General features: G+C 40.1%; 1 protein-coding gene across 2 annotated transcripts in view; it reads right to left on the bottom strand.

Annotated features, from left to right (window-relative positions):
• The window catches only part of LOC142367399 (RNA-binding motif, single-stranded-interacting protein 3), a 290,810-nt gene extending 273,606 nt beyond the window's left edge, over positions 1–17,204 (bottom strand). Inside the window, exons 1-2 of one of the 2 annotated variants that reach the window (XM_075449363.1) lie at positions 16,944–17,204; positions 13,989–14,177 (exon numbers count right to left, since the gene is read on the bottom strand). In XM_075449363.1, the coding sequence (XP_075305478.1) occupies positions 13,989–14,162 (174 nt within the window). In that variant the 5' untranslated portion in view covers positions 14,163–14,177; positions 16,944–17,204. The remainder of the gene's footprint in view (positions 1–13,988; positions 14,178–16,943) is intronic. The other variant, XM_075449359.1, reaches the window with a different exon arrangement.
• Between the last annotated feature and the right edge of the window lie 8,784 nt (positions 17,205–25,988).

Below are 25,988 nucleotides of genomic sequence, written 5' to 3'. Positions count from 1 at the left end.
GCATATTAACAGAAAGGAACAAATGCCACTCAGGTCTTGCAGATGGAGTTTAGAATTGATCTATTTGACAAAAAAAAAAAAAAAAAAAAAAAAAAAAGAGGGAGATTGCTGAGATTTCCTGGTTTGATGATGTCTTCATTTCAGCTCTACAGTTCTGCTAAATAGGGGGCACCCTTGTGGCTCGGAGGGTCATTTTCCTGAGTGAATTTGTAAATGAGATTTGCTCGGGCACAACATTCATTTTGAGATGACCCTCTAGGGAAAAATGAACGATTCCGTCTGTTCTTCTTCCTCATCTGTGAAATGTACACAGTTCAGATGAGATAGATAATCTCAGCTGCACCTATGTATGACTTACCATTTAAACCTTTTGTAATGTATGCTTTAAAATTCTGTTCCTTTAAAATGTGTTCCTACATGATGACATCCCCGTTCTGGTGGTTGGGGACTCCTGGTCTGCACAACAACAAAATGAAACAAAACAAACTGGAAAAAAGGAGTAGCCCACAGGGAAATACTTCAATTTTAATGCCCTAGTACCATCTATTGTTAACTTGGTGTGTTACTCTCATTTAGCTTTATTTGGCGTTTTCATTTCAGAAAATATTTCCTATATTATACCACAAGGAACATACATTTTCTGAGCTGTTTTTGTTTATTCCAGCGGTTCAAGGAAAAGGTTACTGTGGTTTAGGAGTGATACTATCCACATGATGAATCAGCATCCTTCAAATCATTAAAAAAAAATCCCACCTCTTAATTTTATATGTATTATAAAAAAATACTTTTGTAAACAATGTTACACTATCTTCACACTATAAAACGAAGGCTTCAAATACACAGTGTTCAGGATAAGCCAGTTGTGCTTCCAACATTCAGTGATTGGTGTTCAGCCCCAAAAATCCTGATCAGAGCAAGCTTAGTTACATCCGCCCTATCTAACTAGGCTTCACATTACTACTCTTTAGCTTATCGGTCGCACACAATACCCGGACGAAAAGCACATAGGCTGTGAGTGTAAGCATACAGAGCACAGCTATGCTACTAAGAGCTTCAAAGCCTGTGAAAACCATTCTGTATGAGAAAAAAAAACTGCTCAAAACAGCATAGAAAGAGGATCTGCAGCTGCTCTCCTGAAAAAGAGTTAATGCACTCAATCGTCTCCATTACCTTTCCGATGGGACTTGCTAACCATGTGCAAATGTGCCAGTGAGCAAGTTTCCAAGCTTTCTCCCTTAAGATCTGTGAAGGTCTCGTAAGACAACAGCTCACATATTAACAAGTGTTATTTAAATCTGCCACTGAACAAAAAGAAGAGAGAAGATAAATAATCATACAAAGATACAAGGGTTTTGGATCATTGATTAGTCTTTAAGAACCGAGTACCTTATCTGCATTAATGGGATGCACAAGATATAACATTTTAGCAACAAAAATAAAAAACAACTTAAGAAAATATGGAGCCCATCTAAAGGTAACTTTGATCAGACAAAATAAGGGAGAACAACTGTGCCAGTCAATAATCATCATCATCATTTCAATGCTTTTTAAACTCTGTGAGGACTTTAAAAGATTGATTGCATAAAACTGAACAGGAATAATGGAGTCAATGGCCTGGGAGCGGATAATGTGTTCAGGATTAGAAGGCAGTCTGGATTAGTCAAAGGATCTGAGACTCACGCTGCTCCTACTGCAGGCATCAGACGACATAAGCACAAAAATGCTAAGTCAGACTGAGAAGCTCAGGCGAGAAATGTGTGAGCATTACTGTTTGCATTCATATTTTCATTTGCTATTTATCCGGCTCCTACAAGTCTTTACAGACCAAAATCATTTATAGTGATGTTCTAATTTCATCAGACAGAAATCCCTTAAGAAGAGGACGAGATACCGCCTACACTCACACCCTGTGTAATAACTCTTTGCTCTGTTATCTACAAAGTTAACAAAGATCTGGCACAAAGTCAAATATGTATTCTATCCTTTTCAATACAATTGACTCACATAACATGCAGACTAATAATACTTGAGAAATAACTTAATTACTGCTCACTCTCTGCAGCGCTCTAATTATAGCCTTTACAAAAGAGCAGCAGTAATGCACTTTTAAGTGTAATGGGAGTTTACTTAATTAGGCCTATCACACACAGGCATGCTCTCATGCACACACACACACTTACACACTGGTGTGAAAACCGTCATTCGGTAATTAGTAGTGGTGATGAAACCCTCTATTACCATTTCATTTACACACCATCACAGCGCAGTCGGCTGACCCATGTGCTGGCGCACAGCTAAGCTTCGCTAACAGCTTTTAAAACAGTAATGTCTTCTATGGCACAGTTGTGGCACATCACAGTGTGATATATCAGCTGGTCAGTCTTTTCATTTCCACAATTAGTTAAAAGACAGTACAGTATCCTGTCTTGCGATGATTGTGTTACATCTCCATCTGTAGTGTTAATGAGTGGGCAAGCGTAGTCAAACTGCTGCAACTAAGAAGGCTGGTCACACAGTCTAACAGGGTGTGAATATATATGCATATTTCAGACCCCAGGGAACATAAGAGAGGTGTTTGCTCTTGTTATCACAGGGCTGGTGGGGTGCCCTAATGATGCCCCTTTGTTGCAAAGAAGTCAAGCGGCCAGTCACCGACTCATTAGGACATCAAAGTGTCCATCGCAGTCAGCCTTTTGAGAAAAAAAACCTTCACTGATGAACAGACGTATCTAACTTGGTCTGATCTCCAGTTGTGTAGATCAGAGCCTGGACTTCCTGCTGTGACAGCAACATTTGGATTATTTTGAAACAATTAACACAAAAAAGAGCTCTTTGTCATGTGTAAAGAAGCTAGATAATCTAAATACATCCACAGGTTTTGTCAAAGTATGAGCCATTTAAAATCCAATTTTCCCCCAGATGAGTGGCATGTACTGCTGTTGCAAGACACAAAACTGGATGCACACATTACCACATTATCATGGGGCATCATTTATAATGAGGTTGGAGTGTTGTTAACAAATGGAAATGGAAAAGCTTAATCTGTAACAAAAGTAGACTATTGTCTATCTATCTATTGTAGAGACCCAGATTAAGTCTTCTCTTGTGCTCCCTCCAGCTTGGCAGAAGGTTGTAGGCATGTCTTAATGTATGGAAATCCAATGAAGCATTTTGCCGTTTATGTGTCCTAATAAGTTCAACTCGTATTTTGGAAGATTGTTTTTTGATCTGGACAAGCCATGATGCTTCTCCCACATTATGCCCTCCTACTTGTTTGGGGCATAAAGAAATGACTGGTTGGATTCAATGCATGTTAAGAGAAACAGCCGTCAGCAATCTGTAAAGTCATCCAATTGTGATATGGAAGAAAACTCAGATTAGAAATAAGTTTCATTAAAAAAAAAAGAAAATAAGCTTCACAAATGCCCTGGTGGCCTTCCTTTTAAAACATCTGACTCCAGCTGAAGTTATCTGGAATCACAGCTTACATTACTTGCATTTTCCTACACTCTGATCTACTCATGCTGCTCTTGAAAGTAATAACTACAACTTAGATATTAAAAGTGACCTCATGGCAGTGGTGTATATATGCATATATATATATATACACACATACATACATACATATATATATATATACACATACATACATACATGCATACATATATATATATATATACACATACATACATACATGCATACATACATACATACATATATATATATATACATGTACACACATATATCAGACAATTTAAGAATACTTAACCAAACGAGACTGACGCGCCATGAGCTGGCTTGGGTGCAAGGGTGTGCATTTTGGGATGCCTCTCTTTGTTGTTAGTCCTGCAGCTGATTGGTGACCTCAAAACCAGCCGGGACAAGTCCCCAAAATCCTCTGAAGGATAATGCAGGTCAAGATAGTGGACCGCCTGCATCGTCCGGATTCATTCAACTAGATCTATTCCTCACCTTCTCTGAAACGCACTTATTTTCATTTTCAAAAATACATCAACTCAATTTATGCCCACAGGTAATGAAAAAACATCACTCTTCAGCAGCCATGCTGAAAAGGCTTGATGCCCTGCATTGACTGTTTACCAGCCTTAGAAAACAGCCAGCAGACAATGGAGATCAATGGAAAAGAAATATTTCATCACCAAAGGGAAATTAAATTAGCCAAACCTTAGCTAAAGCAATTATGGTATCAAATTCAATAGAGGATCATTTGCAAAGTACTTTTACAAAGAATAATATTTCTCAGATGCCCCCTTGATCTAATAGCAGTGCTTTATATATACTTTATGGCCAAACAGACTCCAAAAAAAAGAAATCAACAAAACTGCCTCTCTCATCGATATCTCACCATCACCACGAAGACTTCCTGTCATTGCATTGTCGTGACTGTTAAACGTTGTAAATGTGTATGTGTTTTTGTTCCAAGCAAAATATTAGGAGTTGAGATTGAATTAATTGGGAGTTTTATATTTTGCAGTTTCTGCTCTAGTTTGAAACTAGAAGAAAGCAGTGTTGCGTTTTAAATAAAACATTGCTGCAGCAAAAAGACAATTTAGCTCCTTTTGCTCTTCATCATCGAGATGTTATGAAGAGCACAAGCCAAGTCTCCTTCTAAGACTGGAAAATATTGACACTAAGAACATGGTTACGATTACTCAGAAAACATTTCTGAGTCAAAACAGATTGTCCAAATAGAAATATTTTGGCAAATGTGTCACAACTACACAGTGCAGCATATGTCAGAGTGGACAGAGCAGAGCTGCAGTCGTCCTCCGATGTGAATTTTCTCATCTTGACAGTTGCCTAAATAAGAGTGATCCCACAAATCAGAATATTTCAGGCTTGCACGTACAAGACCGTGGGAAGCCATGAACAGCTGAAACATTTTCTGAGGATGGACTGCATTCATATTCACAGAAACAATCATTTAACGAAAAATAATTCTAAATGTAATTGATTTACAGAATCTATGCCCATGTTCTGGGAAAGTACTAAACAAACCCCCCCCCCCAAAAAAATGGCATCAGTTGGTGGCTTCAGTTTTGCTTTGGATCTGCTCCTGATTTCAACACAGTGGCGTTTAATCTGAACTTGGCACAGAGGTGAAGAAAAGAGTAAATGTTTTTATAAACGTATGAGAAGTACAAGCAGTTTGCATCACTAACAAAAGAATGAGCTAAGTAGTCTACCTTCCTTTCCTCAGTTCAACAGTTTACAAAAGCTTTTGTCTCTTATTTCATTTTCATATGCTTTATTCTTAATTTATTCTTTAAATGTATTCATATATATATATATATTATATTATATTATATTATATGTATTTTAAGTGCAAGGAACAAAAAACAGTAAGGGCTGTTATGATTTCCCTAAATTGTAAGGGTATGTGACATTAAAGCAAAGTCTCAACAGTATCATTATACCCAAGGTTAAGTTTGGTGACACAAAATTCCCAGATTGCACGATATACTCTCCATTCTAATAGTCCAACAGAAACATAGAGAAGAAAATTAAATGATTGAACAAAGACAGCTGTTTCTTTTGATTGTTTTGGCTTTTGTCCATAGTTAGAATTATAGTAACTGATTAGCATGTCCTACTCTTCCATTCTGGTGTTGCAAAAGTGATTAAAATGACGTTTATATGTACTGGATGAGTGCAGTTTATCTTATTGGTTGGAAATGGTTTCTAATACAAGCAGACATCACAGGAGAACATCATTTCCTCTATGAAATGGAAAACAATGAAAGCCTTGCCTTAGTAAACACTACATTTGGGCTTCTTTATGTATGATCTGGCTTAAACCCAGAAATGACATCATTTAACACATTTTCTAGCAACACATAAAAACACTTGAGAATTTCTGCCGACAAAAACTAGAACCGACTACTGCTCATCCAGCACTTTTGGCAATTCTGCACAAGTCTTCGTTGACCTTTCCTTTGCTGCCAAGTCATCATCAACAGACAGTGAACAGTTTCCAGCCTTGACATTGAGTCAGACACAAACAACACACAGTGTGGCAGACACATAGCAAACATCCAAAGGGTGGACAATTATTAAATAAAAAAGCAAGAGGTTGATTTTTTTTCTTTTTTTTTTTTCTTAATCACTGCAAAGGATTTTCCAGATGGCCCTCCAAACGGGATACTCTCGTGCTTATGATAGCATGCCAAATTACTGGCCTACAAATCAAGCTGCAAGTCCAACAAATATTTAATTACGAGCCAAATAAACTCATAACAGCAGCAGGGTGTTTTTTTCATTAATGCAGTTTATCTCTTTAAAAACTCTTGGGGGAAATTTTAATATCCAGCTATTTCTGGCATTATTTCTGGAGAAGAATGGATTTTCCGTCACCACCAGGATAGTCTTAACACAAACAGTGCTTTTTCAAATACAGGAATGTGTAAAACTAACAATCATCGATCTGTAAGATTGTCTCTTTGGAAAGAATGACCCTGAATCAAAATGCAGTGTTGATGAAATGCTGTATGTGTAAAGGCTGACGGTCAACTGGATTAGATCCTGAAGAATGGAAGGGCTGGAGTCATGACTAGTGACTCTTAGGTCATCTGTGTCGAGGGGGGATTAGGAGCAGGCTGGTGATCCTATCAAAGCAATGTGTCACCAGCACCATGTCTTACCACAGAGTCACACACTCTAGCGAACACTGATCCCCTTAACTGACTCTCTCAGCAGCCCTGGCAACTAAGGCGAGCTGACAGCGGGGCTATTTTCAGACAGAAATCACCCTGCTTTGTGCAGGGCCACAGATAGTGATGGCTCAAGGCCCATGCCATCGCTCTCCATTAGAGAGAATAAAAAACACGGTGCAGAGCCCACTTTGCCACTTTGCAGCAGAGAGCAACCTTTTGCTCACCACAGCTCCCTGAAACAGATGAGGGATAAATGTGCTGTGACAGCAGCTAATAAGGTCCCTGTGATCTGCTGGTAGTGTGACACAGTGTGCGTGTGTGTGTTTGTGCGAGTGGCTGCATGAACATGTGAGTGTCCATGTGTCGCCTGTGTTTATGCTAACAGTACGCTTTGAACACAGGAGTAAAATGCACTGATAAAAGATGTATGGGGCTGCTAAAAGAGGTTGCGTTTGTTGACACAGGACTACATGCTACACATCTGACACGCTTGATCATCATCTCTACTTTAGAATGACAGACGAAAGAAAAAAAGGGACGAAAATAGAAAAGTGAGAATACAAGTGAAGTCTCTACAAATAACCAGAGTCAGTCATAATCGGCAAGATAGTCACACTCATTAGCATTTTTTACTGTCTGCAATTGGGATTTAGGAAATCTAAAGACTCATGCTTTTTTTGCAAATAGCTACTTAAAAACTATCTGCGCAGACCTTCGATTTGCATAAAGGTATGTCATCAAGCACTCCAGGCCAGCTTAGTTAACAAAGCAAAGTTAACAGTAAACATACATATAGAAATCTCAAATAGAGTCAAGGTTTCAGAAAATCGATTGGTAATACTCTTCCGTGTCCTCACTAATGATGATCTGTCCCTAATACATGAGATCATGGTTTAAGACTTGACCTCGGCCACCCAACAAGGAGCTAACCCAATTACATCATGCTTTGGACACTCTGGAGATGATATATTTACTTCAGTTCACCTGATAGCAATACAGACCTTTTCTCAGTTTGAGGAGAGCACGTTCTTAAAAAGAATAAATATGACAGAATCTCTGTAATTAGAGTCTGCAAAGTTCCTCATTTAAGTGACGTTTTCTTTTCAAAATACTTGCTCGGTTTTTAAGTTAAATGCCGCAGTGTGAAAAGGAAACACCTGTGTTAAAGTTCAATGAAACTTAACTACGAAGCTTATTCATGATTCCGATATCAATCCAAATAACGGCCCTTGTGATTTCTGCCATGACTGCGTAGCCCCACAGTAAAACAGATTGAGTCGTCTGCAGATGAGGCAGAAATCCTCCGCCCAGAAAGATCAAAAATGGAGATTTCAAACATGCAACACAGGGTCCATTTTGAGGGAAGCAACAGTTTTTTTCATTTCCTTGACAAAATTCAGTTGTAAGGATTTTTTAATGGTCCCTACTATTATGTAGGTTTGGGCTGCCATGCTGGACTCTCCACACAGACTCACACACACACAAAAATCATTTTTCCCAGATTTAGTTTATTGCAGTTGAAAACAGGCAATCATTTGTGCTTTCTTTAATCGAACACACCGGCATATTGATTAAGCTGCATTTAAGGAAACCTGCAGAGATTTGGGGCAGACTGTTGCTGCTCTCTCCACCCAACCATCAGCCCACCTCCACTACACATTCATTTCCGGAGGATGGGAGTGGGATCGATGGCATGCCGGGATGCTATTAGAGCTGAGGCAGCTAGGCACCCAGGCAGCTACAACTTCAAAAGCAAAGTGTGGGAGGAGAAATAACACAAGGTAATTATCTGGGCCCCGCTAGCTACTGCCAAGGTAATCTGTCGAGTGGAGGACAAAGGGGGCTGTGGAGGTGGTGTTCAGGATGTCTGTGCGAATTTTCGTCAACTCACTGCACTCCGATAGAGAAGACAAAAACTTTCACTTTACTTTGCAAACATTTTTTTGCACTTATCCGATTTAGTTAGTTTTCATTCAAATGGCATCTCCATTCAGTTCATGTTCAACCTCCTGTAAATTTATCAAAGAGGCCGCTCTGTAATAATGGTCAAGAAATTTTTGTAAAGGTTCAACTGCTGCCCAGTTTCTGAGTTTATAGGCAACACGCCCAATTGCTGTTTATAGAAAAGACACAAAAGCATAGCGAATCATTTCCCAACCTGCTACAGTGCAGCTGAAGCCAAAATTACCAAGCAAGGTGAGAAGCCATCTGTTTTACAGTTATCTTTAAAAAATCATGATGAGCAAGAAGCCATTAAGCACGTTTTCCAAGACCATCTGGACGACAAGTCATCACAAAGTCAAAAAAGTTCCACTTATCTGACTCGTGCTCACATAAGTTGATTTTATTGTTTAATAAAACAAATCGAATTCAGACCCTGACCAAGTAACAACTGCACAGATTTTAATTTTCTGCTCGCTCATCTGAAAGTGCACACAGATTTACTCAAAGCAATTCAAGATAATTTGCTTCTGCTGTTCCTGAATGTTTCTCATTTGTGTAATCAAATATAACAGCAATAATCACTGGTACCACCATTTCACTCCGCTCATAACAGCCCCATCCCCAATGACTCATTTCTAATGGAAAGAAAACACAAATTACCACAGCGAGGAATGCATTGCTCTATCTTACATACATACGAGAGATAAAATAAAATGTCTGTGGACAGAAAGTGCGCACAGACATTACGACACTCAGAGAAAACCATCATCTTTGGAAAACTGCAGAGAACAATTAGAAAGAACTGCAGGATCAGCGAGGTAACTTCTACGTACGGCCACAGCCTTTTTGCTTGCCTGCTTATTTCTGCTTCCGATGCAGTTAATGAGTTAAAGGTCGCTGGGTTGCTAAGACACCAATTAGTGCAATATTTCAAATCAGCACTGCAGCTCATCAGCATTGGTGGTCGGCTGATGCTTTGAGATTTAAACACACCTAATTGCAAAATAATAAGCACAAATCCGTCCCATAACGGTGAGTCATGCCACTGAAATATTCCCTCTGGGGGGTTTAGGGGTCATGTTCTGCACTTCAGTTACTGTCACGTATTAACACAGGGGTTGGGGTCAAAAATATCAGGGACCCTGTCGGTTAAAGTGCAGGGTCAGCTTTATTATGCTCAATCCTTGAAAGGAAAACTTTCCCTGATCTTTTCATCCTTAAGTGTTCTTCTGTAGGGTTCTTCTGACATTCCCTGACCTGGTTAAGATTGAATAATTTTGCCCAGATGTAGGAGTAAAGAAATGTACTGGAAAGGTGCATCAGGCTTGTCGGGTCATTCCCAAAAAGACCCGGGTTTTGAACAGCTAGTGAAGGCTCTGTATACTTATGTTAAAGAGATATGTAGGTCTTCCATTTTTCATGAATTCACAAAACACTCAAAAACCTTGTTTTTGATGAGCCCGAAACAAAAAATTTCATGAAAACCTTTGGAGTAACGTGGTGCAATATAGAGTCAGATATGCTCAACTGTGAACAATTATGCCTTCTTCAGTCTCATCAACCCATGCTCCCATTGATGAAGTGACACCAAGCTCTGTGTGAGAAGAGGTAGCACCAACTCTGTCACTGAGTATAAGAAGAAAAAACAACTCAGAGACCAATTTGACTTCATTTTTCACCACTGACCTGCTTCAAAAGCTGCACATCCTTAAAATACAGCGACAGACTTCAACGGTGAGCAAATAAAATTACAGTTAGGTGCATCCGGTGATTAACTGCTCACTGAAGGGTACTTCATCAGCACATTTCTGAGAGTGAAATGAAGTTTAAACCTTGACTTTTTTTGCCTCTGGGTATAGAGATGCTGATGACAGTCTAGGGACTCAAACTGGCAAATTAACTTTCACCAGCTGACTTCCTTAACCTTTACACAACATCTGACCGAGCGCATGATGACCTTCAATACCACTGCAGCTCTGAGCCCGCCGGTCAATCTATGCCCCCTGATTTTCTTATGATGAATCACTAAAAAACAAGGCAAACAAGAAACTAGTGCCCCTTCAAAAGGACATGAGCAGTGGGCCACTTCTACTGATGACACCTTGATGAATTAACACTCTAGAGGAATCGATGAATTACGCAGTAGCCAGCTTGCAAACCAGTTGGTCGGGCAGTGACAGAGGGGCCCACACTCCCTGGGCAACCTTTGGAGAAAATGCAGCACTGCTAATTAAAAACAGAGATCGAAAAAGGACAAAAAGAAGCAAATAAATACAGGAAAATGCCTCCCTTACACACACTTAGAATAGGTTTAATGACAGGGGCAGTGCCACTGTGAGCTTGTTAGGAGCCCTCTCAAATTTAAGATGTTAACACCTTCATGCCTCATTACTTCACAATACGGTACCAACAGCCAAAGACAGACAAATCCCATGTTGAACATGAACACTGTGTATTCAACCTCCTGCAGTGGCAATAATCATCATTACAGCTTTTATTGTTAAACATTTCCCTCCACGGTTTCGATACAAGCGGACAATGAAAGTGGAGGCTGTAAAAAGCGTAACTTGGGTTCTGAAAGCCAGCACTTGGAACCAAGAGCATGACGGCAAACAAGTCCAGTGGATGCGGAGAGGTTCTGCTTCTCTGTTCAATTATTTAACAGAAATTAGATGATCTTTCATCCAACCTTCTGGAGAATGACTACTGAATTTCCCGACAAACGAGATTCCAATGAAATGTGGAAAAGAAATCAGAAAAAAATTGAATTGTTGCTTGAATTGGCACAGTTGGAGATGTTAACTCAGCATTACATTATTATGACTACTCTGAGACTTAATCAGGCTGACCGTGTTAGTGGCAAAAAAAAACGAATTGCATCCATGTGAGTAATTGGAGGTTTTAAAAACTCCATAATTGCACTAGAAGGATAAATGACTACTTATAATAATAATGGAACTCTTTTCTCTTATCATGATTACACAGAATAATTGTATTTTATGAACAAAGCAGACATTTAAAATGATAGAGAAGGCTTGCTCGGCTCTAAGGACCGCTCTGGACTGAGCCCATGGAGCCGACTGTCCAAAGAGAAATGTTGCACAAGCTACACAGTGATCAAACACACAGTGTCTTCAGTCAGAGGCTTCTTCAGCTTTGCTGCAGTAAGAACAGCTTAGGTATGACCTATGATTTTAATATTTCTTAACAGTCATTAGACTTTAAGAAATATTTGTTGTGACTATCATCTTGACATGGAACTATCGTGTTTTAACAGGCACCTGCCAGTAAAGCATTACTACTGCCATAAGGTGGCGAAATGAACCGAGCTGTTTGCCAAATGCCACAAAACAACAACAACAGAAGAAGAATGCTTCTTTATGGCCAAAAATGTGTGTGGCACTGTGAGCTTAAAATAAAAAATTTGATCCAGTACAAACTCTGCCGGGTAAAACAAGCATACCGGAAGTCTGCTGCAACTATCCACCGCCTTTTTTTTTCTTTTTTTTTTTTTTATAATTTCCAGTAATTTCGATAATTTTGCCTTATTGCAGTGGGCAAATGTTTATTTTTCCCTTTGAATTCAATCACCAACTATTTACTATACTGCAGAAACATCATAAAATACTAAAGTAACATTCTATTTTATTTCTACATCAAATTATCAAAATGCAAAGGCACTTCTCTACTGGGGAACCTCCTAAATACATTTAAAGGATAAGACCGGTTTTTTGACATTGGGCCCTTGATTTCACATTATAACATGATGTTCTACTCACCCCTGCTTGTTGTTGAACATTTGGAGCTGTTCCGAAGATATTCGAGAGGCGTCTGGCTGCTCTCTTGAGATATTCGGCCATGAAACGGTTTCCTATGGGCAAGCTTATACAGGCACAAACTATGCTGTTTATAATTTATTAATTACTGTACATTAGCACTGATAACGTGGAGGTGCGTCGCTTACTTAAAAAAATCCGGGTTACTAATTTTGAATTTTAGCCGAATGAATAAATAGGCAGCAGGTCTGTGGGCTGTCTGTGGCAGTAGCACGACGATGACGTCAGTAACACCCACTTTACGACAAAAAAATCAAAATTACAATAACCCGGATTTTTTTAAGTAAGCGACGCACCTCCACGTTATCAGTGCTAATGTACAGTAATTAATAAATTATAAACAGCATAGTTTGTGCCTGTATAAGCTTGCCCATAGGAAACCGTTTCATGGCCGAATATCGCAAGAGAGCAGCCAGACGCCTCTCGAATATCTTCGGAACAGCTCCAAATTACCAACAACAAGCAGGGGTGAGTAGAACATCATGTTATAATGTGAAATCAAGGGCCCAATGTCAAAAAACCGGTCTTATCCTTTAATACATATAAATGCTGCTCTGAATTGAGTGACAACAAAATGAACAGATGTATACTATATCAGAGAGATTATATGCTTTGCAGAAAATGTTTGCTCCTGCCAAGACAAGATGGCAACACGAATGAAAAAATATATTTTATTCAACATTTTCAAGAGCTTTTGGTGTTCACCTAACACTTCAGAAGCCCTTTCACTTCACCAAAATAATGTTAATTACTGTTCGAAAGGAGCCAGAATTGATATAGCGAGCCATGACAAGCATTGCATTCAGAGCTGCCAGTAGCAGTCAGGCCAGCCGTCTACTGAATGTTTTTTTTTTAATATCTCTGTTGTGTTTATTCTGCTTCTATCTCTTCTCTGCTCCGAGGCATTCAGAGCCTCTCAGGCTGACTGACGGAGAGAGGTTCTGACTCTTGCCAGAGAAGCATGATTGACGCCCTTGAGATGAAGCAAAGCCAGTGAGGATTTCGCTGTCACTCTTGGATGTGCAGAGGGCTCCAAGATGGCAGAGAGTTGATACATTTGAGAATGAGTGCCGAGACATGTGGAGACTGCATGAGCCGCTTGGGTCTGCAGATAAAAAGCAAGCAATACTAAATGTGCATATATGTGGTTTAGAGTTTGCTCTGATTGGTTCATATAACAACACAACAATGCATTACCTACTTCCTTTGAAACCGCTGAGGCAAGAGACAGTTTCACCCTTTCTTGTAACAGTGGCGGTGTACACACAGGTCCTTCCAACGCTGGATAACCCACATGCAAAATGCTTGACATCACTTAACACCACAAAACATACAAACCACATTGCACTTTCGCTTTTTAGCGCTCCAAGAGATAGTGCAGGGAATGAGTCAGTCTGCAAGTGCAGGACGTATTACCCAGAATAGCTCCACAGGCAGGATCTCATCACTCATCTGACACATGTATAGACACACCCAGACACACAAGCGCAGCATGGCGCCTGCAGATGTGCATCAGTGAGAGTCTGCAACTTACTTTTTTGTCATCTTTCGGAGTTTCTGGCTGTGCGTCCTTGCTGTGGTTGTCAGTAGAAGGCCTGCTGCTAGCATCCATCTGTCTGTCGTTTACTTCATTCTGCTGACTGGACCCTGACAGTGGCAAGTCCATTGGGCAGGGCTCAGGCTGCTGAACACCACTTTGGACCTCCATCTTCCTCTGCAGTGCCTAAAATACGAGTACGATGGTGGGAAGTAATATAGAAAAAAAGGAGTTAATTAAACAGGTGGACTGCACAACAGGAAGCTGGTTTCTCCTGATTCCCTGATGAGAGCTGAAGACAGTAATGAGAAAATGCTGACTGAACTTTTACTTGAAAATAAGAATCAGCAACAGCTTTAAAAATTCATTTATATATGTATTTTTTCAACAGCAGCAGACATTTGTACATTTCAAACCAAGAAAAAGTATGATGCCTAACATTATTGGTGGTTGTATTCTGTATAGGTGGACTAATCCCAAGTTCAAGAAGTGAGCAGACTGGATCACGGTCACTGATCTCAGCCCGAGATTTGTGGACTACCAATTTTGAGGCATCAAGCTTGTCATCTGACTTTCGCGTTCTTGGGTGTTTGGAGGAAAAGGAGACAGGCAAAGGATGGACTGACACAGCACAAGGATGCTATGCAAATGCACTAGTTAATGGCCACTGTGCTCACCATATTCTTAGTGGCATTTTTTTCTCTCAAAGATTCCCATACCTGCAGGGACCACAAAGCACAAGGGAGATATAATACCTCTCAAAACAGCCATGGTCTGGTGGCAGAACTTTTAAGAGGTACAGCTTTAAACACTCAGAACATGGGTCAAGTACTTGCAGCATCAAGCCAGTGGTCGCTTGGTAAAACTCCATTATAAGTATACTGTTGTCCCTGTAAGTAAACACAACATTCAACACAGCCATTCATGACTAGTTTGACCAGAGGAAGAGGAGCCGGAAATTGAGCACAGCTCAAGCGCCAAGACCGCAGCACATCTCAGTAATAGGGTGACACATTACCTGACTTAGGATGCAGCAGAAAAGTAATTCCACGTTTCCACTGAGGCTTCACTGCTCTGTCTGCACAGTGTTAGCTAAGCTCGCTAAAGGAGACCTTTTTCCCCATGCATCGAGTGACTAATTTGCCTAATTTAGACCACAGACTCCCGACCACAGTGGGTACATAGACAACCATGGTCTTTTGGAATATTTTGGTTCTTTAAAAAAAGGTCCCTGGGGTTAAAAGCATTGGTTATCTTTCGCCATAATGCAGCTTATGGGGATTAACTTGCCTTTGGAGTCAACTCGTGTGGCTACTCGACAAACTTGCAGTTATTGTCACTTGAATTATAGTTTGTTTTTGTTTGTTTTTTTCCATCACCACAGGTTTGTGACAGGATGTAACTGGATGTAAAAATGAATCACCATCAACTCCAGGATTGTATGCTGCTGATTCTAACTTTTTTTAAACTTAAACTGGAATTTTCTTCAACAACTGTAATTTCACTGGATGAAAGATATATATATATATATATATATATATATATATATATATATTTTATAAATCAAAGACTTCAAATAAGCCTAAAATGTAAAGTCTCTTCCAGGGAAGTTGTGACTAGAATGCTATCAAATAAACTACATTTAAGTTTCATTGCATTATATCAGTAAGAAGCCCAAAGTCCCCAAACAATATAGCAGACACAAACAAACTAAGGAGGGGTGACCTCATCTGAAGGAGAGATCAAAACCATCCAACTGAAATCAGTATCAGGGTGGCTCATTCTGTATTCTGGGGCCATGAATAAATAATGAGGTGAGTTGCTGTTTCTCACAGCTGAGACGAACTGCCTCTTAAATGCATGTCCTTCAGGACAGTTTATTGAGAATTTTAACATTGCAGGCCCTTGAGAGCAAACAAAACTTGTCATTTTCTAATTAGCAAGTGGACGCATCTTATGGTCAAGCTAATTAACCCCTGTAACATAAGCTGTGACGCGGCTGCCCATGCATTATTGATGGGAAGGGAATAATGATTGTGAAATCCACTAATTCTGACCAATGTTGTCCAACTCTGAGTGCAATGGCTTGTTAGCGTGTTTTACTGAAACATAAACGTTTGACATGTCTTAGTGTAGTGGCTATTCGTCCTCTTGTGTCGATAATCAAAACAAAAAAAAAGATGTCAAAACCATAATAAACTAAATGAAATCAAACGGCCACTGAGACTGAGACAGTGAATTTACGCAGGTAATTGAGTCCATTGTCCAGGCCAAAAATTACGTTTCTTTCGGTTTATTTCTCCAACCACAAGCAAACAAAGAAATGACAATGGCCTTTGCCGCCTCTCTTGCCCCGGTAAAAACCTATTTGCCCTCCCAGGTGCCTGCTCACCTGTGACTGCCTGCTCATCTAAATAAACTCTCTCAGTGCGCCCCAGCTAACCCGTGCTTTCAAAATAAAAGCAGAATTAAATACCCAAATTAACTCAAACAATACTAAATATCATAAACAACCAAAAAAGGTGTATTCCCCAAACTAAACCCCCAAAAGATAACTAAATAATAAGTGAGCCAAATATAGAAAATAACAAATAGCTCCTACACTTAGTATTAGCAATAGACCCAGCAGATGAGACCCAGGTTCAACATCAAATTTCAAGAAGACTGCTCAAAGTTGGGTACTTTATCAGTTGCCCATATGCATCGGCTAAGTCTGGCTTTATTGCGACAGACAAATGAAGCTTTGCTAAAAAAAATATATAACATCTAACTTCATGCAAATTGACACAGCTTATGTTTCCCCGGCTTAATTCCAGCGACTTATTGACACGGTGATGCCGCCGCTAATGGGGCTCCTTGCACAGTGTCTGCGTTATTGCAATGCTTTCAGCGGCTCGTAGCAACGGAACACTAACATAAGCAAGTCGCAAAAAAAAAAAAATGCCGAATTACCTCTGTCACTTCTTTTCTCCTTGTTATGTCAGAAGCATATCAAGAGGAAGATGCGGTAGTGCAACTTGCTTTTACATCTCTGTTGCTGCTCTGACGCGGAAAGCCACAGCAGCAGCAGTCGGGGGCAGAACAACAGGCGACCGGTTCATTTAGTTGTGAGAAAAGTTCCGTCAAAACCCGGCCGAGAAGCTTTGAGACATTTCACCGCTGAGGAGGTAGTGCACGGTGTCCGCGCCTCTGTAGACGCTGCTGTGGCTGTTCCTGTCACGGCGGGCGTGTCCCAGCTAGCTGTCACCAAACAACCCTTCCTCCTTCCCTCCCGCACCCCCATTGGTTACTCGCGTCAAAAATGGTGCGTTCCGGTGCTCCTCGAAATATCTTCAACCCGAACTGATGAGAAGTTTTTGAATGACAAAATAGGGCCCCGAAAACATTTTTTAGTACATACAAAACATCGGCATAGAGCCACTCTCTGTTTCTTTAGATTCTGCTGTTTTTTTAGGGCTACCTAAAAGCCCTGTGTGTAAAATCGCTAAATATGATATACAGTCTAGACGTACAACCTCCACTTATTGAAAATTTCCAACGGTTCCAAATGTAGCAAAATATTTTATACTGTGGGCGGGGCTAACCTACACCGTTGGAGGTGAGGTAAAGCCATGGCGGGTCAGAGCAGGTGGATATAGATTAATTATGTAACACATGTACAGTGTAAAGCTATAATGGCTGTAAAAAATTATGTTAATGATAGCAGAAGTATAATGCAGTATCACTATTTCTTTAACATTAATGATCATGATTCATGATGATGATAGATGATAACATACTTGCGATAGTTTTCGGCAAAATATTTACTTGTAAAAAAATAAAATAAAAAAATGAGCCCAGTTTCCTCTCATTCTTGCCACACATCAACGAAGCATCCATGCATTGATTTTAGTCTTTTTCATTGTCTTTTTCTTTTCCTCCTTTAGCCTTTTAGATTTTTATCTCCAACTGCTTCATTTGTAGAAGTTTTAGAGGACCATGTCATATTCAAAAATGAGGGGGGAAACTCATCTAAAGACAAAAGTTGCTCCACATTCGCATTCCTTATCTCCTCAAATGTATCTTTATACTTTCTTGGGTACAAGTTTTCTTAGAATCACTGAAGGGAAATAATTGGTCGGCCTCAGTGATGGCCACAAGGTGGCAACATAAACTTATAAACTGAGAGCAGACCATAACGAACAGAAGATATAATATGGTTTTGCATTATCTCTGTCTGAAATTTAATATTTATAAAGCTTCTAAACAAGTCACACTGGCATTAGTAACTGACCCTTTGGTATTTTATCTCTTGGTACCCTCTTTGTCGCACTATGTTGAATCTATGTTTCAAATAGAAGTAACCAAGAGTTATTCCGCAATATCTACGGATCTTTCTTCATTCTTTGTTTACCACAAAGATGATGCCTTCCCATCTGTTGAGCTGAGCTATATCACTAGGGAGGCATCATGTGGGTGATGGCCCATTTTGCCATCTTCATTGCCTTCCTGCCCGCCTCATCTTACAGCAGGAGCCATACTGCACAGTCTCATCCAAGCAGAAGGGATTTTACCCAAATGAACAACTGCTCTGACAGGCGGGCTCTCGTCTGTTCTGAAAGAGCTACAATTGCCAGAGCAATGGGAGAGGCAGGTGGATCAGCAGGCGAACAGGCGGAGAGTAAGGCGTTACAAGGAGCAGGAGACTGGGCCCCGTACACTCAAGCCCCTCAGCCATATCCAGACAGGCATGTGTCCTCTATGTAAGCCAGGAGGGACACACAGTCAGGCACACTGATGGCCCCCGCCGGCACAAGCAGATGTTTTCTGGGTATTGTTGTTCCACCTCCCTGGTAATTGTTTTCCTTCAGGGCCAGCCAGTGGGACAAGGTGCCAGGTTGTGTTGTAGGAAGGAGTTATGGAGAAACAGAGTGTATTATCAGTCAGCAATGCTTTGGAGGCTGCTTTCTGCAGGCTGTCCAGCTTTTCTTTGTGCTCCATGTGGCTTGAATTACAGCACTACAAATTGAAAACAGCAAAGCAGATAACAATTGTACTTATCATCCAGCATTTTGAGGCTGGATACGTGTTCGGTGTCTAGTTTTGCCATAAGGATGGTGGCATACAAACTGAGGAAGATATAACTGAACACATATTTAAGCACCAGTATAAGCATTTTAAATGTCTTTTAGGAATGAATTAAGAAAAGTTGCCTCAAGTGATCAATAGTCTGTTATAAAACACTGCAATAACATTAGCGGAGTTTTTGCTGTACATATGTTTATAATTCTAGTTTATTGTGAGTTTTAACATGTATATTGATTTTAACTTTGTTATTGACAGGGCTAATTGTGTCCCGATTATTATCATTTTGCAGTATCTTGGTTTTGTGAAGCTGGTTTTACTCTCACAGACACTTAGCAGTTGTGGCAGAGAGAACGGCTAATGCACTCAGACTGTGTTAGACACTTGGTGTTATCCTGTGATCCCATGTTGAAAATGCCCTCTTAATTAGCACAGTGAACTTGCAGACCTTATTATGGGGTCAGATGTTTTCCCTACATCATTTAGAACAGAGACAGGAAAGACCCACTAGGGGGCACTTTGAGACTTAGGATCAAAAGTAAGAGTAACAAAGCATCCTCATTCAAACTGTTTAATAATTTAAAATTCAATCACTTTAAAATTTGTGGGACATTTCTTTTTTATATAGATTTTTATTCTTAACTCTGAATCATAATCAGTGGAACTCTTCGTTTGATTCTGAAGCATTATTCCAGAGCTTCGTGGATGTTGTTTTAGACAGCTCGTGCTTCAGTCCATCATCCAAACTATTTCCCATGTCAGGGTTGAACCAAGCATCCAGTCCCTGCAAGGAGCACCGACTCAAAAGAAGGAAGAGTGTGGCGAAGTTGCTTTTATCTGTTGTAATGGCATGACGCACTCCAGGGAAGCTGCAGCTTTCACTAAAAGCCAGTGTCAAGATGTAAAGCGTTTTTCCAGACTGACGCAAGAAGTAAGTAATGTTGTCCAATCATGTTTTCATTTTTCTTAAATACATATATATATATATATATATATATATATATATATATATATATATATTTATAGATCTATAAATTGTAGGTGTTAAGCGCACGTGTGGAAGGCCGACAGAAAAAGATTCAGCCTTGGAATCTGCTGCTCACGAGCAGAGCATTGGCTGAAAACTGTATTTCATACTCTGTCTTCACTGCCAAAAGATGTCAGTGAAAATAGAAAGAAAATCACATCTGCCTTTTCAGGATTTTTATCGCAGTGTGGCATCCTTTTTTCAAAATCTTGGTGTGAACGTCATCCATGTCAGACAGAGTGTTTCAGAACTTGCTGCTCTACATGTGTTTGCGTCTATGTCTCTGTTTGTTCGGTGTTTATTGGACCTTCCTCCGGTGACTGACAAATGAAGAGGCTACAGGGTCACACAGCAGCCTTGTGAAGTTGTGGCGGTTACCAGCACGCCGCAGGATGAAGCAGAACAGTCCAGCCTGGTCACAGAGTAGCACCTTTGGCTCCCATATTTCTCACACCCAGGATGAAGGAGTTACAGCATCTGTGGGATAAGACTGTGTTGGATGAGATAGATTTACACAAGGGATTGTGGGTAGCATACTTGAACAGGCAGGATGAAGTAGGTCAATTGACTTAATATGCAAGTCCCCCCTTTTTTCCCCCCTTTTGGTTATTATTTGTGTGTTCATCCTATCATTTGTGTGCTTGCTTGTGCACGTGCATGCCTGCCCTCTGCCACTGAATCATACCTGTTAAAATCATAATTCCATGACTCAAACCCCACCCACTGGTGGAATGACTGACAGCTGAAGCAAACTCCAGAACAACACGCCAGATTATCACCAAAAAACAGTTGCTACCGTGTGAAAGAATAAATGCCTTCAAGTCACAGAGCACGACCGTGGAAAATTTTAGTCACACTTTGATTTTATCATCATCATTGTCTACTGGTCAACGAAAAATTCCAAGAGTGTAGAGGAGGTCTTTAAACATCTTTTATTATCCAGACAAAATGAAGTAAAAATATTCAAAAGATTTATACTATTCAAATTGTAGAAATAAAGAACAAAGGGCATCAAAATTGTATTCCTACTTTGTTTTTCTAATTGCATCATATTTTTTTTTTGGACAAAAAGCGTAACATGTTCCAAGAGGAGTGGTTTCGCTAAAACAAGCAAGAGGACAAAGAACTGCGCCTGCTGATATACCATGTGTCAACTGCCCTGTTTGTGTCTGCGTGTATATGTGTGTACGTGCGTGTGTGTGTTTGGGTATGCACGAGTGTTTGTGAGTGACTATGAGCAAGCACATGCATACATTTGTGTCAGCCACAGTGCGCATAAAGGTGGCAAATTTTCTTTTCTTGGGTGTGAACTGTACAAGAAATTTAGTTCAATCAGTTTTATAATGGAATGTGAAAGTTGCAAACACCAAACTGTAAAAAATATGGCACACTGTGAGAGCTACGTTTAACTGATTTGAAACACGCAAGAGAAAATTTGTATTCAAATTGCACCTGGTAAATGTCCTATTTTAGTCATAAAGGTTCTGTTCAATATCGCCTAAACAATTTTCATTTACACATCACCGCTTTATGCCTATACATTTTGTTCCACTGACAAAGAGCCATGAAAATAAGACCCGAATTTACAATGCCCCTTAATTTAGTAATGTCTTGTTGTTTATTGAAAGGTGTTCATAGCCAGTGCACATCGGTGACTTCAGCTGATCAGCGTCCGCATTTTACTTCATATAAAACTACACGTCCAAGTGTTACTTTATGGTTGTTGATGTTTCCAAGCTGGGTTGAATCATTAGGAAGTGATTCCCTCTAACAAGGGCTAAGGAGCTGTCAGGAGACATTCACAGGCAGGTTTCGCCATGGAGAGTGTGAGGAGTCTTATCAGGGTCTTAGCTGTTTTGCTGCGCCTGTTTATAAAGAGCCTGCTTTATTTGGAGTGAATGCATTCTAGCAAGGTCTCTACTGTTGCTGTGCGTTGATTAAAAGTGTTTTCACGATTACCCGTAGTGAGTCTATTCCAGCCTAACAGGGTTACTAGCAGTTTTAATGAAGGGGAGTAATCATTACATGTGAAAGGGGGTTGTCGGGGTTTCGCGCTGTCTTTCTCTGTCTGCTTGTTGGGAGTGTGACAGAGAACTTTGCCTCCTCAGGTTAGATTTTGTTCTCCACTTGTTTGCTGCCATCTTTATGTTTTCAAAAAAAAAAAAAAAAAAAAAGGAGAGAAGAACATCAGATTTCTCCTATCACTTACTGGTATTTTATTATTGTCAACATTCATAACAATACTTCCTCACTTTGCAAAATGTTTCTTTTATTAAATCTATATGAAACTATATAAACTGTGATGGGACTCATATCTTTATTTTTGCCCGTCTGTCGTTGGGTGTTCTGCGTCCTCCTTCCTCTTCTTCAGTTACAGTTGCCTGCTTGCTATGTGGCTTTTCTGCTCCACTCCTTTAGTTGGCTGTGGTCAGCTTTTGCATTTGCTGGTGTGAGTGAATTTCTCACAGCTTCTCGTGAATGTGTTTTTTGAAAGTCCTATTCAACATTTGGTGCAACTATAATCGGCACCAAGCCACTACGCTCCTGCAGACGTGTCTGTGGATTCACACATTCAGGCCTTCAGAAGTGTTGTGCGATCTCTTTTTAATTTTTTTTCCCCCCATGTAGCAACTTAAGAATATTTCTAAGATAGTGAAAGGAGCATGCCTCAACTCCACAAAGGTTAATAGATTTTTTTACTGACGGGCCAAAGATTTTATTTTTTTTAAAATTTGATCTTCACGAAAGTATAGAAGATGCAAGCAGCAACTCGGCAGTGATTATCAAAGAGGAATGCATCAAAGTACTAAAAAAGTTTTAAAAAAGTGTCACATAAAAAAGATCACAAATCAGTCGATGTAACAAAAAAAATATTAATTTCAAAATAAACTATAGCCTACTGTTAATTCCTTTGATGGTGTTAACACCAATCGTACTTTCACTTCTCTCTTTCTTCCTCTTAAATTTAAACATTCATGCAAGCCTCAGCCTCGGCTATTTGTGTATGCGTGAAAGAGCTCTGTCCCCAGGCACATTATGTACTTCTGTTATCAAATCAAACAATTACACGTGCAGTCCTGAAGCAGAAAATTACATTTTGACACAATGGTGCATCTTTGATTAATATATTGTAACATCTGACTCCATGTTCTCTCGTCTTCTGCTGGGGCCAATAGATAATAAATGGATGACTTGCGAGGCTGTAATGAAGTGACTGTCTTGTTATTGACAGGGGAGCCTCTGCAATGCATCAGTGCAAAGTAGCGCTTCCAACAGAGGCCCTCCGGTGCACAGATTATTACACTGGCCGTTAAAATGAGCTAATGTTCTGCTGCCAGTGCTTCTCTCAAAAGGGGACTAACGCTGAATTCCCCTCGCACAGCTGCAAAACAGAGGTGTAAATTAAAGCCAAATAAGCTTAAAAAAATCTGAATATAAGGCCAGGCTACAGTACTTCTATCAAATGTGGAAATTCTTCCATTTCTGGTAGAAGCCCGCGTTGGTGTAAATCTTTCCTCTTAGCACATGATGTTTGTGCAGCTTTTGTTGTTAGCTGTATAATTATTTTGAATATTTTTGCATACTGTGTGTGATTTTTGGAATGAATTTTCTAAATGAGATTTTCCTCTTTGATAATACTTTTGCAATTTTCAATCAACACATTTGTTCATCTTGAAATGTTTGCACCATGCAGGGTAATTGAATGATGTGAGCAAGCTGTATACTTTTTGCACAAATGAGCGGGATTCATAGCTGCTGTTTGTTTTCTGGTCGTGAAGTGCTACCACTTCCCCCAGGTACTTATTAGTAATGACAGATGATTTCTGATTTGACAGCATTTAGACAGGTGTAAATTTCACACACCCAGTTCAGCTCCACACATCAATCCAATTAATTTTGAACATCTTTTCATTCTCTCTTAACCAGCAGATCAGAAACGAGAAGGCTTTGAGACGTTGGTACCAAATATATCGAAACGGTTTATTTTCAACCAAAAAATAATCTGGTTAGTGTTCTTCCTATATCTGATTTGCTTTTGAATGAAAAAAAAGAGAAACGTTTTGATTCCTGAAGAGGTAAAAGAAGCTTTTCACCAAAATCCAGTCATCCTTGGGAGTGGGGAGTTGGGGGTTAGGGGGATAACTGAAAATTATTCCACTTTGAGAATGTGCAAGATCTCATGCAGTTGCCTCTCTCTCACTCTCTATCCCTCCTCTCTGTTGGCGCTAAATCACACTTTAGTACAGCCAGTGGATGTGTTGACAGTTTTACAAACAGAAATGTAAAACGCCATACTCAAGGGGGTCTAAGAGATAAGGGGGGAGCTGTTCAGGGCAGGAAACAGTACAAACATAGCTGCGAGATGCAGAGAAAGCCTTGTTAAAACACCCTGTCTGGGTTACTTTAATTACATAGGGCATGCTACACTATTAACTATAGCCACAAGTGGTGTTAAAGAGCACTCCTGGTCAGTACCACTGGCATTTCTTGAAGTTTGTGTCCATAGCATGGTAGATAAGAAATGTAAGAAACGCTCTACATTTGACTTTATATCAAAATTCCAATTTAAATTCCACCTACACAACTGACCCAGCATCTTTCCATTACCAACAAAAATGAAACTTTTGACACAGTGATTCCCTGCTGTCTTTAGCTCACTATGAATAAGCATGGCCAGCAGACGTGAGAGACATTCCCATTGGATTATTGTAGCATGCTGGGCACAGAGTAAGAAGGTTTGGGGACATACAGTATAGAAAATTCATACAGTATAGAGGGTAAATGAATGCATAATCTGCCCTATATTGCAGATTCACAATATAGTATGTCAGGGCTGCTGTCAGGTTCAGAAGGTCTGACAGTATTTATGGACCTGCAATGTGCAGGCTTGTACAAATATGTAGTTGTTTTTTCTGACTTTTTGATTCAGATCACATGGAACAAGAACATCAGATATGTTCTTAATTTGCTGGTCTAATACAAAGAGCCTGTTCTCAAAGTTGGATGCTGCTGTATTGTAATTTTTCTTATAATTGAACAGAGCAAACAAAGCACTTGTTTGAGACAATCTTGATTGTGGGTTGTGATTTTTTTGAAAATGGTAACCAGGCAGGGGAATTATATGAGAGGATAAATGTTCATTTTAAAAACTTGTCTGGAAGAGACGCTCATTTTTGAGCATCTTTCGATGGCGGAAGTTTGAGTATTGGTTATATCTTATGTGTATCTACCAGTTTGGAGGTTTTCTTGTGGCTAAATGTATGGATTTTTTATCAGATGTGTTGAGGCTGGCGTGAAGACAACGCCTGGCCCCAACTGGTCCTGCATGGTGCTGGGAGGACACAGGCCTTGCATCTCTGAAAGGCATCATTAGAAAGTGACAAAACTGCCAGGGGCAAAACTGGCCTTGAACAATGATCAATTCGGCAGACAGGATTGAAATATAGCAGGAGGGCGGGCTTTAAAAAGGGGGGAATGGAGGGAACTGGTATAGTACAAGGACCCCTACTGCTTTAATTACTGATGTGTGCGTCTCCCTATTAACAGAGCACCTATGGTCAGCCGACCACTTTGGGCTTGCACAAAGCTGAAGAGGAGAAAGAACATTCTGCGGAGAAGCAGGGAGAGAGAAACGCAGAGACACACAAACAGGAGTGCTCATTAGCGAATGGTAATCAGCGGTCGAGAGGTTGGGCACTCACCTCACAAAACGCCACATGTCAATTTGTCCCCTTCCATTCATGAGCCCGCTCTCATTTTACCGTGCTCCCTCGTGTTCCCTTGTTGAGGCGAATTGGACGGCGCGCCGTGGGGGGAAACACTCGAAGGGAAACGTAAACACAGGCCTGGAGTAGGGACTCTGCTTTGTCAATATGGGGGAACCACACTCCTCAGATGCGGCCCCT

This window comes from Odontesthes bonariensis, chromosome 18 (genome assembly GCF_027942865.1).
Source record: "Odontesthes bonariensis isolate fOdoBon6 chromosome 18, fOdoBon6.hap1, whole genome shotgun sequence".
In the NCBI taxonomy this organism is placed as follows: domain Eukaryota; kingdom Metazoa; phylum Chordata; class Actinopteri; order Atheriniformes; family Atherinopsidae; genus Odontesthes; species Odontesthes bonariensis.
The sequence above is the reverse complement of the archived record's forward strand: the minus strand, read 5'-3'. Positions and strand labels throughout refer to the sequence as shown.